A 13,605-nucleotide genomic window follows, 5' to 3' on the forward strand; every position below is an offset into this window, starting at 1 on the left:
ATCTCCACTTATTAATTCGTTTAGAACACTATAATACAGATACAACAAACTATAATACATAATTAACATAGACTTATAGCAAGATAACACTGCCTCAAACTCTACTTACTAGGGATATAAAAATATATTGATAGCAGTGCAGACAAAGCCTTGAGCTTCTAGATAGTTTAGCTTAATATCAGGCTTACACACACAGTTAAGTATTGCAATAACACTCAGAGTGTTTGACTGTCGTCTGTCTCGTTTCTAAATACATTACCATATTATTTTAATGTGTTTTCGCTCTGCGGCCACGCTAAGTAGAAAACCTATAGTAAAAATACTCTTAAAAGCCAGTGTCAGAGATATACATAAAAACTTAAGTAATATTCAGTAATACAACAATGATTGCAAAAGCTGTAAGACGTAAAACAAAGCGAATGAGATTTATCTCTGGCAACAATTTAAAAGCACACGAAAAAGAAAAAGCCCCTTGTTTTAGTGCTCTATAAAACTTGCATACATTAACCTTTGAAGCTTTCTTAAAAGCCATCTCGGATCTTCTTTTATTACCGTTTCTTTGTTTACAAGATGCTGAAATACACCCGGGAAATGCGCTAGACATTGTTGTTAGCGGGGTGAATTAGTTAATAGTTTTTCCGAGTTTTTAACGCTCATAGCGTTGTTAAAGCTTGAACTTTCGGTATATACATTATTAAAGAGTTACATTGTGAAGTCCTATGACACAGTATAGTACAGTATATAGGTTGAGTAATCAATACCCAGATAGTTTTTAAATGTGCCCAATAACATACAATATATCATCTTGACTGAAAGATAATAAAGTAAGGAAATTGCCACGGTTCAAAACCGACCTGAGTCAGGCAAAACTCGCCAAATCTTGAAATTTGCCTAGAAATAGAAATAAAAACAGACACAAAATGACGTCCTCAGTACAGTGCAGTTCGTACAGTTAGGATAAATTATCTTATTTATTTAATAATTATCTTTATTGAAGATATTATTAATTTTTGTATCAGCTTAAGACGCGTTACAATTAAACAAAAGCCAAAACATGAAACTATCAAAAAGGAAACATGTTATAAACTATACAATTTATATGTTACATTGAAACGTTTGACCTGACAAAAGCAATGTCGGATTGACGATGAATATTTAACGAACGATTTTGTTGCATACTATGCCAAAATTATCGAGTTAAGTAATAAATAAACAATAAACAGGGCTTAGATGAATATACTTACCGACGACGACGGTTAGTCACATTAGCTAACTTGAATCGCTTTTCGTATTATTTCCAGTATTCTATAAAAGTGTAATTATGTTTTATTCATTATATTACATTTAAATTTAAAAATTTAATAATGTTATTTAATTTTTACTTATAAAATTGCTTGATTAAAATGTGTATGATTGTAATAATGCTTATTTAAATTAAAAAAAAAACGAAGTAAAAATTTATTTTCCATATTTATAAATATTCCAAGCGAACGTACCTATAAATAAAATACAATAAAATACATAATACTCTTTATTCAAGTTCATAATCAGGATTACAGTATATTATGGTGAACATTAATAAACGATCCTATCAAATTCTTCCACTTGTCTCTCATCCTCGCCACCAATTTCCAATCCTTTACTTAGTATAGTAATTAGAAATTTTAGGTAAAGAACATCTATTACATGGAATATGATTCCAGTTTATTATCCTACCCAGATATTTCTTCTTATAGGAAAATATTTCAGGGGAAGTTTCGAACTTACAAGTATTTACAATGTTGGAAGCCTGACCGACCGCATTACGAATGCATGACGTCTCGTTGCGCCGAACTACAGGCCATCATTGCTTTCAGAATATTGTTTAGTCGGCGACCAGCACGAAACCTATACTGCAAAGTTATATTACAAAGGTAAAGTTAAAAATACGACAGTTTTTTACTGATTTAGAATTACATTCTAAGGTCGGTTTAAGGTATTTTTTAAAATCCTTTAGTAATATTTATATTATATTTATTTGTTAAAGTATTATTAATTTCTTTATTAATCAATCTTTAACATTTATTACTAATCATAATAATCAAATACAATTTTCTTAACCTACACAGTAATAATAAAAATAAATAAATAAATATGAAATTTAATAAGTTTGATAACTTATTAATTGTAATCGTTATTACCTTATAATCATTATGTTTATGCTATCCACACTTTTTATTCAGGTTTACACATTGGTTACAATTTAATAATCTATTTTTATTCCATTTTATTTGTTCGCTTTCAAAAAAAAATTGTCTCTCTAGAATCCTTAACCACCTGATCATCTCAACGCAATCTCAAACGAGAGACGAAAGTATATCAAGGGTTTTATTTCATTCCGTTTTGAGGATCAAAAATCCTTGAAAAGGGTCATCTTGAAAAACCACGACTCTTCTACAAAATAACATAACCCTACATTATTTTATGGGAATATAATTGGATACCGTTTTGATAATTATTTACAATTCTTGAAAACTGCAGCTAACTGAGATTTAACAGAAATATTGTTGGCATCGCAGCCAAATGGAGGCAGATGTAAGCAGTGGAGAAAACTATTTTTTGTGAATGCAAATTGGTGCAAACGAAATGCGGTTACCATTTTTGTTTTTAACCGTGTAAATGGTATTATACTGCTATTGTGGTTTTCAACGCAGATTTACCTTTACTGATAAAATTTATCGAAACATTTTAGCAGCGGATACTAAATAAAAAATACAATGTAAATCTATCTATATCTTTAATCGACAGCTCTGTATGTCTGAACGTCGTAGTAATGTATCATTTTTCAATGTCAATAATGTTTTTATTTTATTTTAATGTAACGCAAAGTTTTAGATAAAATAAATACTTTGTGTGTGACAATAACCTTCTTTTATTATTTTCTAGTACAAATTGTTAACAAAGAAACGTCCTGAAACCAATAAGGATAAAAGGATTAAACGATAAAACTCCTAATGATGTCTCATTTAACCGAATTCAACAAAGTAGGCAAAACTTAATTCGCGGAAGCATGAAGCAATGGTTCACCAATCTCAATAGAAGTTGGCTATCAGAGTCATGAGGCGGGCCGAGCCACAATACGTTCTTTGTGAGCTCACATTACGTGCTCTGCTGAGTCTCAACCCTATTACTGATCTCTCAAAACTCACCAAGTTGCTTTAAGACCATGGCTATAGCACAAGCGGAAGAAAGCACGTTTTAGTACAGTCACTAGACATATAAAAGTGCTCCTAACTAAAACTACTTATATAATATACAGAAATGTTGCGTTTGATTCCCGTTGAAACACTAATCGTCTTCGTTGGAAAGGCACAGGCTAATCAATGTATTACACTAATCAATTTAATATTGAGGTACCGCATTGTCAAACACTAACACACCTATACGTCAATGAGTTTCCCCACTTTCCACGAAAACTCTGTGTGAAATCATGCATGTCTTACATACAAAATCTATTTATTTAAAACACTTAGGAACGTAGAGGTTAGTACTATTTATTTATTGTCTGAACAATTTATTAAAATAAATACAAATTATTCCCGCTTCCGCTGTGTTAATAACATGATTATTATGAGGAAAGCGATCTTCAAGTATCGTGCAAGAAATTGCCTGAACCGATGCTCGAATTTCGCAATGCAAGCGCCGAATTGTTTACAAAAGCACTTTATATTGGTATCACGAAATGTACTTAACTACGTAGTCCACTAAACGAACACAATTTGAATTTGTCACTTGCGTTTGCATTAACAATTAACCGAACCTGTTCTGTGTTCTTACACTTACATTCTGTGGTAGCTTAAATATTTACCGAATGATAGTGTATTTATATTTTTATATCTCTATCTGTAGTATTTATCCAAGTCATACGAGACTAAGCACGAGCTGTAACTGTTATATGTATGTCAAAATCCAATATAGTTTTGACAGACGGAAGTCCTTTCTGAATCTTACCTTCAGATCTTTTACTATATTAAATATTATCGGAGGATGGTCTTGCCATCCTCCGATAATATTTAATATAGAGTACCGTTATCGTAATCGTTCTAATCTCATTCCTGAGGTTCGATGTCTGGCTGAGCATCAATGTACTTTCTTTCTATGTGCGATGTTCGACCGGTGCAGGAAAACATCGTGAGGAAACTGGCTTAGACCCAAAAAGTCGACGGCGTGTATCAGGCACAGAAGGCTATTCACCTACTTGTCTATTTGATTGACAAAAAATCATGAAACAATTTTGTTTTTCGCATTTATAAGACCATAAAACCAAGTATGTAGTGTGGACTCAATTTCCGCATTTAGATACGTATTTGGTTCGTTGAGCAGCATAAAGCCAAGAATGTACTTCATAATTGTTTATGAAGGTATCCTATATTGCCGTCTAATCATATAGAATTCACATACTGACAGCACATTAGACACAGCACACCTAGGTTAATAACATTTAAGTTTTTACTGAAAATATAGAATTTCTGTAAACTAAAATCCTATAACCAAAGTTTTTAAAGTTTTATAATGAAATGAAACAAAGAGAGCGGGTGGTACATCTTTATTTACTCAGTGTCACAAATAAAAGCCGGGTCGTTGTTTACATAAATAGTTATATTTACAAACAATATACTGAAATATATATGGAATGGTATGATGATCTATTTTATTTTTGAAAATTATTTCTGGTCATACTATATAATAAGGGAGCTTACAGTTCGATCTTGTTAACAGCTTGGAGAAGTCCAGCTTTAGCCGCAGAAGCTTGTTGAGTAGGGTTTGCTCCAGAGGCGACGGCTCTTAAGAACTGAAAACGTAATAGAAACATTTAATACAATTTTATACAAAAGTCCTTAATCGATTCTCGGGTAAACTCTTTATTATAACTACACTACGTACTGTGTAAAATACTATTACACTATAGAATTTTATTAAGTTTTTAGAATGTGAAGAAGGAGTGTGGATCTAGAATACCTGAGCTAAAGGTTGGAGCGAGTACTGGGCAAGCCTGGTGACTTGAGGAATAGCGGCTGCGGTGACGCCGGCAGCGACGTTGTTGCTTCTGACGTTGAAAGCGTTGTACATACGTCTAGACACGCAGTATTCTTCGTTCAAGAGCCTGCAATTTTATTTAATTATTAAAAATTCCCTTCATAATTGGATTGGATTTGTAAATAAATTGCTTTTAATTTACTCACGCAGATTGAGCTGGTCCAGCATTGCTTAAGATGGCATCCCAAGATTCTTCGAATTGGTAGGTTCTTCCACCACCAATGCAGCTTCCACGGGGGCCAACCTATAACCGCATTCATTGATTAGTTTTGGACAAGTGGTTTAATGTGCTCCTCTCATCCCGAGCTCGTTCAAACCCTTGCTGTGTACCAATGGAATTTCTATATGGACTATTTAACAGACTGCCATGATCCAAAAAGTTGATCCAAAAGCCAGATCAATTAATTATATATTTTAAAAATATGATCACTAGATTTATCTTATTTATCAAGACTGTTGCAAATAGCCGACGAAACGTCGAGTTATCTAATAAGTTGAAATTTTTGTCAGTTCTTACAAACAAGGTACATATATTTTTTAAAGTTTTTATAAGGTTACAATTTTACAAATCACGAAAATCTTGTTCCGTCATGCAGATTCTCGCAGAGTTGTACAAAAATAACTAATCTTAGTACTCCCTAAAAGCAATGATAAAATTTAAAGTGCATACGACATCATCCTTCACAATCCATTATGCGGTGTGGACAGCTATCAATTAGCCCTCAGCGAAACCATTAATAACAATAATACGAAGACGCGATCAATACATGATAAATGCATTTCATGTAAATTGAACTGCAACTCATGCTATGCATCTATATATCTATCTATTTCTGACAGAATGGGTCGGGATGAATTGTTGAATAAATTCCGATCAGTTTGAAATCCATGGATTTTTAGCCGCGATATATTTTTTTCTTTTTGTAACTGGTATTTTTAAATTTTTCATTTTAATTTGTGCAAGTTCACCATATCATACTTAATACTATACCTACGATATATTATATGCTACAAACTCTTTACGGACAATAAGGAATAATTACATCCTACGAATCGTTATATATATATATATAATATACTAATCTTGAATCAAATTTTGAAAAGTGGCGACACACGAGTGGCATTTACTTAGCCTTTTCTTGACACGATTCTTTTGAGGAATTCTAGCCTTCATGTTTCAAAGAACTCTGTATATTACTTTAAAATAGTTTCAATTTTAAACAAACAATGAAAGAATCGTTTTTCAAGGTGAGTTTTTTTTTCTTCTTCTTCAAGTGCCTCTCCATTACAGGAGGTTGGCCGTCAGTTTCCTGAAACGCGTCTCGTCCTGCGCCAGATGTAGCATTTGCAATATCGTCCACTCCCTAACGTTTTTTTTATATATATAATAATATATATAAAAAAATATTATATATATATATGAATATTATTATACTTATTGTAAAGGGTATTGTGATTTTTTCTGTGGATAGAGAAAAGCACTCATAAAATTTGACTATGCAACCAAGACTTGTAGACAGTAGTTATTAAATATTAATATAGTTACCGAGTAACGGACAGCGTTGGGGTTGACAATCAATTGGGTAATGGAGTCAATGTTGTTGGAGAGACGGGCTACGAATTTTCCAATGGCTTGACGGAGACCCGATTTGTTGCCTGATTTAGCTGAGTAGGCGTATGCGTTGATGAGCTGAAAAAATAATTATAAAGGAACGCATTATGTTAATCCAGTTTATAGCTTGGGTTCAAACCCTGGCTCAATTTATCAATCTCTGGACTGTAATTAGACACTTGTTATTTCCGGTATAGTACTTACACCAGCAGCTTCACAAGAGTCGCCAGAGGTACCGTGGGATAGTTCTCCAAGGGCGGCGATGGTCTGGATGACGGCGGTGGCTTTGTTCACTGGGTTGGGGCTGTTAGCTAAGTCGTTTAGGATCTGGAGTAGCATCTGAGCGTACAATGGGATGGATCCTCCGTCTAAGTAGTCAACGGGGCCTGACACTACGTAGCTATTGAGAGAAAATATAGTTACTTTATACACGTTAAATATATACACATTTCAAAAGGCGCTGTATGGCATTAAGCATCATTCAAATAAATTTTTCTTGTTAGTTGGTCAATATTTCTGTGTCTGTTGATAGTAGAGCACGCTGTACAGTTATTAAGCCGTACATTCATGAAATTATTAGTTAAAAAATAAAAATGTAGAGTGTAATAGAAGATTTATTGTTATACTGTATATACCAGTTCAGTTGGTAGCGTGTTTTCTGCTTTTATCTTATATTACTGTAGAGGAAACCAGGTTCGCCTTGGAGAGAAAGCGTGATCTAACCAGTCAAAACCTAAGAGCCGTTTAAAAAAGTTTACTAATAATCTATTTTACCTGTTTATGAGTCCGCCATTGTCTGGAACGGAGCCAACTTCATTTACGCTGTAGAAGGTGACGGCAGCATTGGAAGGTGCAGCGAATGCACTCTAAACATAAAATCAATAAATTTTTCATAATTATACATACAACTTTTTACCTCTTTTACAAAAAAATTAAATAGTAGTCTTTATTTTTTATTTTCCTATAGACAGCAGTTGCTACCTGGCGGTTTCAACATGCGAACATGTATCGAAGAGAAACATGTTAAATTATCATGCTTATAATTTGTTGAATTTTCATATTTAGATAAGTGTTTAAAAACTTGAAGCATTTGAGATGTGGTGCTGCAGGAGAATGATGAGGATAAGCTAGACCGAAAAAAAGAGCAATGAGAGGGTATAGTTGAAGAGAAACGATATATGCTGAGTACTATTGAAAACCGGAGAGGGACGACAACTTCTTTAAGATTATCTTGGAGGTGAAGAGAGAGGGCACGAGATCAAGAGGAAGACCAAGATTGGCTTACATAGATCAGTTTAAGGAAAAAGCTACGGTCGTGACGTACCAGGAGTTCAAGAGACTGACGCAGAACCTCACAGAGTGGCGATTTATCCTCAGACAAGAGCCCGGATCTTAAATTTGATGATAAGTGTATAGCAACCCTAATTAAAACTCATTGCGAACCAAACAGCTCCGTTCGTAGTTTCAATCAACAAACCAAAACCTAATCCTGCCAAAACATTGCTCTATGATAATTACGTACCACAAAGCACTACAAAACGATTTCCGCTCTCTACATCTGCAGTTAACAAGCCTTCCGCATAATATTCCCAATTTCGGGAATCGACTTTTGATTAACATTCAAATATATTGACTGGATAATATATAACTGTAGGTAAAATCTGCAGATCGTTGATCTTCGTAGACCTGCGGACTCTAATACTCTCTATGATGATAGCGATTGCGAATCCAACTTCATGTTGAGTATTACGCGATCCAATGGTTGCGACAAAAGAGTTGTAAGATTATTATTGAAATTGGATAGAAAAACTTTGGGATCGGAATTGCGCTTGTAAATAGCAGTCCATGTCTAAATATGATACAAAGTGTAAAGGTAGGCTATAAAGTTCGTAGGCTCACATATAGATGGCGCGTAGAGTGACGTGTTGATCACGTGATTGGTATATCAGTTGACGTTAGTGTCCCGCGCTGCGATACGAAGCGCAAACTTTTTCCCACTACCTTGTTAAATGCTCAAGAAGTTTGCCGGTATCTCTACCTATCGTGTTTTATATAATGTCTTATTACACAATAATGACTAAAATAATCTGGACTCTACACACACAGTAGATATACACACACATTTACGTGACAAGTAAAAAAGTAGGTGAGCCCACATAGATAGTAATTTAACAAAAATTCGATGTTCGAAAATCGATACCTAATTCGTAAGCAATAAGCACTCGATTCCAGCGTTACGGTTGATTGACATGTAATACGGTTAGATGAAATCGTCCAATCTGGGCTATGAACACATTATATGCAATGACACGTAATTCTCTTTATGCGTTTAGTTGTTGGAAGGTTGGACCAGTGTGTGAGAATTTGCTTTAATTGCATTGTGAAGCAGCGGAAAAAATTATCTTCGAAACAGAGAATCTGAAGCATTTATTATAATATAATGACAATTTTATTTTATATATAACTATATATTTTTAGGATTTTTAACTTGCCCACTAAAGCGCAGCATCAAGCAAGCTACAGGTATCAAAGATCAGTGGAACAATATATGAGAGGAAAGAAAAGAATATACAAAATAAATACAGCTTTAAGAAAAAACAACTAAGTTAACAGATGTTACAATAAAAATAAATAAACTAAAGTGGAGTTGAGCGGAGCACATGGTCAAATGAACTGAGAAGTGGAGCAAAAAGTACTAAACTGGTGCCTAAGGTACAGCCAATGGAAAAGAGGGAGACAACTTAGAATGGATTGACCAAATTTAAATAAAAAAACAGCAGGTAGAACATGGCAGAGAGTAGAACTAGTACCGAATTTTATATACTTACATAATCATAAATGCAAACTAGCTAATAAAATGAGTAGTTTTTGCGTATTTTTTGAATAAATTGATAAGCTAGTTCTAGATTTTTAATAACAGACAAAGAAACCTACACTTAAAAATACAAAAGGGAAAACACGCAGAAGGTAAGTTAGTTGAAAACTAAAGAAGCAATTACGCTTTTATTATAGTAAAGAAATAGAATAATTGTAGAGTCCTTTAATACTTCACCAACAAAGGAAAATCTCGAGTCTTGTGTAGGTGGAAAACTAAGTAGTAGGGTGACAATGATTTTGTGTTTCTGTTTTTAATACGCATGTCTGAAATCGTATAGCTTGCTTAATATATTTACGCTGAATACACATAAATATATAATGCATTTTCTTTAAATAATAAAATCATATCTTTTAATTGTTTCTTAGGAGATTATATTCAAAGAGATGGTGTAATAATAAAGCCCTAGATTTAAAAAGTTTCAACTTTATAGAGACTTTGCTTTGCAGTACGTAAAATTCAACGTAGAAACTTCAATTGCACTATTCCCTATTTCTGCTAAATCATATTCCCCTTAGTTTATAAGATGCCGTCACTTGCAGAGTGATTTCTATACGGGATCGTGGATATCCCGCGAGGATGTCGAGTATATATTTTCATGTAAATTCAACTCTGTCAGTAACGCGTTATTACTAACATCACTATGTATATATTCATTGCTTTACATGTAGGTGTTGTTATTTACCATATTCTATAGGCATTTACATATTTTAAGAATAGTTATAATTAACTTCAACATAAATAAGCCACTGGTTAAATACTTACAATATTGTTTGGTTGCGCTAATCCTAAAAACTTATGATTTGAATTGATTTTATTTTTGGTGTTTAATAATTTAATGTCACGCTATGACCAATGAATATGGGTACAGAAGTGTATATATAGAAATTTTTAGAAACAAATCTAAACAGAAATCTACCAATTCTTAAAAGGCCGGCAACGCACTCGCGAGCCCTCTGGCATTGAGGGTGTCCATGGGCGGCGGTATCACTTAACATAAGGTGAGCCTCCTGCCCGTTTGCCCCCTGTTCTATAAAAAAAAAAAAAAAAAAAAAGAAATCTAATCTGTTTTGCTTGTCTATCTCGGACAAGCAAACCGGGGCATCCGCAGAGTAAGTAGGTGGAAACTAATAAACGACACAAATATCTTTCCTTCAACTTTGATTATGTTTCCTTTGGAGCAGAGACAGGGCCATGGGGTTTAAGTGCACAGGCACTAATTAAAGTTTTAAGTTGGCGCCTGGGAGATATTATCCGTGACACCAGATCTGGTGCTTTCCTCGCTCCACGAATAAGTATCGCAATACAGCGAGAAACGCTATCAGCTCTAAAGGTACACTGCCATGGGGACTAAACTGATTTAATTTTTATTATTATTACTTTTTAGGTTTAGAAAATTGGTAATACTAAAAAGTTGTTAAATTAAAATAAAAAAATAAAAAATTGGTTTTTAAGAGTTTACATACTAAATATTTGACATGTCCTAACAGACAGATTAACTGCGAAAATACCTGTAATTTGTTGGTATATATGAGCCCTCAAACATACACACAAATTACTCAATTTTGAATACAGAAATACAATAAATTCAACGGTAGTTACATATTAATAAAAAGCTAATTAGCTTAGTAATTCCTATAGAAAAATCACTTACCTGCGCAGCGAGTAGTACCAATACGAAAGGCAGCATTTTGCTGGTCTTATAACGACCAAACGGTATAAACTATACACATATAAACTCTGACATAACCCCTATATATACCTATATAATAATACACACAAATTGATCCCATATGTACAAATAATGCTGCAAATATTTACATATTGTACAACATACATAAACTCTATTACAAACATATAAGGTTTAAAATGCAAAACGTTTTGGATGTCGGATTAAAATAAATTTAAACAAAAGAGTTAATTGATTTGTTTTAATCAAATATTAAATTGTTTTAAATGAATAGTAATTGATTACAATGACAGTCAATGTAAGATGTTTATGTTTAATTGTCATGAACTAGTTCGTTTCCGCAATTTCGTATGTAATTCAGGACATATAAAATTTAATTGCTATGTTTTAACAGCCTTTCGGCAAATTGTATTTTTTTAATGGCGGGCTAATTTCCCTACCATGAAAATTAATACAGACAAGTACTATTTTTTTCTCAAACTTAGCTACTAAATCTAAACATCAATTTTATTGACTAAATATTGACTAAAAATAACTAAAACCTGTAGATACATATAGACAGCAAACTAACCTTTCTGGTATTTCATTACTCTCTTCGAATAACCAATACAATTTGTTGAATGTATTTAAGTTGAGTATATAGAAAGTGGCGGGCTCGACACTAAGCGAAAATATCGTTTCAACTATAAAGAACACTAATTATTTATTTCTTATAAATAATAGTGCCAAAAAAATAGCCAGATTTTACATATATAATGGGTTGGGATATACACTGTATAGCATGTTTCATATTTCCAGTAAAAAGTTAATTTCCAGGAAAAGTGCAGAAGAGATAAAAAAACGATGACTTTATTTATTTGCCGATTCTGTTTATTACAGTGTATATAGTTAAAATACATGGCACATAAGTGAATTATTTAGTTATTAAAAAACTAGTGAAATTCTCTAGAGGATGAGAATGTAAAAGAAAGGCTGAATTGACAGCGAGTTTCATTTAATTGTGAAGACCAATCATCTAGGACGTGGTCAGTAATCGGTTTCTCTAATGACAATTTAATACAAGATTTTGTCTCTTTGTCTTTCTCACCGGCGTGCTCAATTCAGCACTCTATATCATTAATGCAAACCCTACCTTTTATTTAATAAAGATAATAAAACAAAATATTAAAACTAAGTTATCTAAGAAGAAAATCTAAGCAGAGTTAGCATCGTTGTGTATCTTTGTAAGCCTTTAGTAAAACTTTCCAGAAAATACGGTACATAAATATCAAGAGGATTACAGACCTCGCTTGACTGTTTTCTTGAAACAAATATGTGTTTACGGAATTGTAGTATATAAAATCCTTTGGGTTAAGAAATAAAGCATGTTTGCCTTGCTTTCCTAGGCAATTGTGTTGTCTTAAAAATGGTCAGTAAAATAAAGCCCTCTATTTCGTAACACGACTTGTTTGTACACTAAAAATATATAGGGAATCGGTGGTTATTAGCTGTGGAATAATTACATAGAAACTGAAATATTGCTGAAAATATATATATGCCTTGAGACATTAGACACCTACTACTTTTAATACGTTTGCTATCTCGTTTGTTTGATCGTACTATATAAGTCCCTAATTAAGGTCTAACCTCCGCCAATGTACCAGGAGTGTAAACATAATTTCGTAGAGTTTTCAGATTTGATGCCCCGATATGGTTTTACACATTTCTGAGTGTAGACGATCGGCCTTCTGTGCCTAACAAATTAAAACTATTGTTTCCGAGGCTCGAATTAGGCACCTGCAGGACGCCATAGTACCACCATTTCTAATGCACACAGTATAAGAATATTAATATACCTATATTTTTCCACTTATCTGTTCCGTAAAAATGAACAACCACTTTCGTAGTATTTACAAAATGTTCAATTAGGCAAGTCTTATAAACGGTGAGATTTTACTTGAAATTACAGAATTTTTTAAAATTATCTTGCTCTACCAAAGAACACAAAAGAAGTTGTGGCTGCATTGCAAGGGTTAAAGTGGTTGCTTCTTTTGTGAAGAGGGTTTTAATGAACTTTTAATTAGTACTCGGCGAGTTTGGTCCAGTTCCCGGCGATTTAAGAATACAATTTCACAGAATTTCTTCAATTTATTCAGGTTATCCGAATGTTAACGAACATAGCGTAATTGTTTTTACTAACGTTAGTGTTCAATTTTACCACGAAATGGTGTTACCAATAAATTGTGTTTTAATTTATTAACAACAACTGTCATATATAAATGTGTAATATAATTAACTGCTTCTTAATGTGATAAAATGGGATCAGTTCCCGTATTTTGTAACTTCTAGTAGGTATACTAACAGCGAACCCAA

At 33.2% G+C, this 13,605-nt stretch overlaps 1 protein-coding gene across 1 annotated transcript; it reads right to left on the bottom strand.

Moving 5' to 3' along the window:
• Nucleotides 1–4,570: 4,570 nt before the first annotated feature.
• LOC110997206 (fibroin light chain-like) lies at nucleotides 4,571–11,311 on the bottom strand. Its single transcript, XM_022265249.2, has 7 exons — nucleotides 11,218–11,311; nucleotides 7,463–7,554; nucleotides 6,893–7,088; nucleotides 6,623–6,766; nucleotides 5,223–5,320; nucleotides 4,999–5,143; nucleotides 4,571–4,831 (listed from the first exon to the last, which is right to left on the bottom strand). The coding sequence occupies exons 1-7, from the start codon at nucleotides 11,251–11,253 to the stop codon at nucleotides 4,736–4,738; spliced, it is 807 nt and encodes a 268-aa protein (XP_022120941.2). The 5' UTR covers nucleotides 11,254–11,311; the 3' UTR covers nucleotides 4,571–4,735.
• Nucleotides 11,312–13,605: the final 2,294 nt, after the last annotated feature.

The sequence above is a fragment of the Pieris rapae genome, chromosome 6 (genome assembly GCF_905147795.1).
Source record: "Pieris rapae chromosome 6, ilPieRapa1.1, whole genome shotgun sequence".
NCBI classification, from domain to species: Eukaryota; Metazoa; Arthropoda; class Insecta; order Lepidoptera; family Pieridae; genus Pieris; species Pieris rapae.